Source organism: Alexandromys fortis, unplaced genomic scaffold, assembly GCF_014885135.2.
Source record: "Alexandromys fortis isolate MF-2015 unplaced genomic scaffold, M_Fortis_MF-2015_v1.1 scaffold_4, whole genome shotgun sequence".
NCBI classification, from domain to species: Eukaryota; Metazoa; Chordata; class Mammalia; order Rodentia; family Cricetidae; genus Alexandromys; species Alexandromys fortis.
The window spans coordinates 34081870-34084081 of NW_026067944.1; the positions used below are offsets into that span (position 1 = coordinate 34081870).

The 2212-nt window shown below is 40.6% G+C and overlaps 1 protein-coding gene across 1 annotated transcript; it reads right to left on the minus strand.

Moving 5' to 3' along the window:
- Positions 1-186: 186 nt before the first annotated feature.
- LOC126505880 (resistin-like beta) lies at positions 187-1711 on the minus strand. Its single transcript, XM_050149104.1, has 3 exons — positions 1585-1711; positions 856-918; positions 187-314 (listed from the first exon to the last, which is right to left on the minus strand). The coding sequence occupies exons 1-3, from the start codon at positions 1709-1711 to the stop codon at positions 187-189; spliced, it is 318 nt and encodes a 105-aa protein (XP_050005061.1).
- Between the last annotated feature and the right edge of the window lie 501 nt (positions 1712-2212).

A 2212-nucleotide genomic window follows, 5' to 3' on the forward strand; every position in this document is an offset into this window, starting at 1 on the left:
CAGGTACCCAGGCTAGAAGTAGTAGCACTACACATAAACAAGCACAAGTACAGATGTGTCTATTACCCAAAAAGAATTATTGGGTAACATATTTTTATTATGGACACAGTGAATCAGGTTTTCTGGTGGAGACCATGGTTTCATCATGGTCCTCATTTCATAGCTGGGTTCTCAGCCTCCTCATTCTCAAACCAGTTGGCAGCAGCGGGCAGTGGTCCAGTCCATGCCTGCGCACTGACAGTGGCAAGTAATTCCATTCTGGATATCCCACGATCCACAACCAATTCCGCATGCACAACCAGTGACAGCCATCCCTGCATATTCATGTGAGACACAGACATCAGTGACCTTGTATTGTAACAAGATGGTGAGTCCCCAATTGTTCTCCTTTAAAAGTTCATGGGGACATCTAGGCTTACGTAAAACTAATTCAATTTTGGAAAGTATCTTAAGGAAAAAGTCACTTAAAGTTCTTAAGCAAAAAAAAAATCACTTAAACAAAACATTTTGGAGATTCAAGGTCATTAAATTGATAAATTAACCTCTGTGTTGGCTCCCTGACTAGCAATGCAAGGGAATAGACTGGGAAAGAAATAAAAAGCATATCCACTACCAGACAAAGGATGATGCTGGCTGGCATCTGAGAGTACAACAGAAAGAAATGAGAGGAAGAACAAAAACTCTATTTATCTCCATTGCATCATAAAGGCACTGAAAATCAGTAGGGCTTGGTAATAGAGACTGTGGCTCACCTCTATGGTAGTACAAATTTAATTTAATAATTTGATATTAGAAAATTGATGCAGAAGAACATAGGACATATTGCTCAAAAATTCTTCTTGTGCAGTTACTCACCAGCAGGACAGGAGGCCCAACTGCCTGATGCTTTGACACTAGTGCAGGAGAGCTTCTTAGTTTCTGGAAGAGAGGATGCTCTGAGTAGTAGGGAACAAAGGGCATTGCTTATGTTCTTGCTTTCTCACATCCTCCTTGAAAGGCTTCTTCAGACTTAGAATCGCTTCCCACCCCTCCACCCCCTAAAGTCAGGTTACTCACTAACTATTAAGGTTTAATTTCTTTTTCAAAAACCCTTTTTATATGAATGGGTGTTTTGCCCACATGTTTGTGCATCAAATGCATGCCTCAGTCAGATCCTCTGGTGCAAGAGTTACAAATGTTTGTGAGTCACCATGTGAGTAGGTGCTAGGAATCAACCCGGGTCCTCCTAACCCTTTGTCATCTCTCCAGACCCCAGATTTCATTTCTTAGTTTATGAAGTCAAAGTAATAGTTACTCTTAGCTCATAAATTGGCTGTAAAAGTTAAATGAACAAACCCGAGTCTGTGAAATATCCTTGATTCACAGTGTATTCTTACATTACAGCTACTACCCTTCTTATTCCTCATCAAATTTTTGATCAAAAGCTCAGAAACAAGTAGGATGATAAAAGAATCCCAGATGAGAAAGTAGGGCTACAGTGGACTTAATCAGAGCCTGGGGTCTACGATTGGGATAGAGATGAAGCAAAGGTTTAGATTGCATAAGTAAGGATTAAGCTCAAATTTTTCTTACCTGAATGGTGACTTCTACTATTGAGAGCTTCCTGGATCTTTTTATTCACCGAAGACTCTTTGGAGGCCTGAGTGTGCACTGGGATCATCAAATGGAAAAGAGAGATGAAGATGAGAAGGAACCATATTGTAGACTTCATGCTTGTAGAAAGTCTGCCTTCTGGACCTGGAAGGAAAAGGGAAAGAAGGTGAATCTCTGAGCTCTGGTGTGGCCATGAATGAAGAGAGATGACTATAATGTCTAATGCCAAGGGAGTAAATAGGGACGAACATCAATATCCATAATGTGGTTCTTATAAATTTTTGAAGTAGCAGGGAGGATTAGCAAAAGCAGATTCACTCACCAGAATGTTCAAGATAGGTTTTGTCTGGGAGAGATGCTATCCTCTTGTGGAACTGTAGACCTGGACACCTTTAATTTATATATATAAGTACACACACATCAAAATGCCTTTGTGCCTTGTTAGTGGGGTATAACACACCACCATAATAAACTTTTGTGTGTTCTTGATAAGCAACAGCTGCCTTAGCTAGTTCTCTGCCAAGGGAAGTCATTCTGCCTGCTTGTTCACTCCACTCCCTTCTTGGTCACCTGATAAGGACAACACCTACACCTTCAGTTGTCTATCACATAATAGAGT

Excerpts from the sequence above, each read along its gene's own strand:
- LOC126505880 (XM_050149104.1), bottom strand. The coding sequence starts at position 1,711 with ATGAAGTCTACAATATGGTTCCTTCTCATCTTCATCTCTCTTTTCCAT. Across the intron at positions 919-1,584 it reads GGAAGCTCTCAATAGTAGAA|AAACTAAGAAGCTCTCCTGC; the intron begins GTCACCATTCAG and ends CCTCTCTTCCAG. Across the intron at positions 315-855 it reads TTGGGCCTCCTGTCCTGCTG|GGATGGCTGTCACTGGTTGT; the intron begins GTGAGTAACTGC and ends ATGAATATGCAG.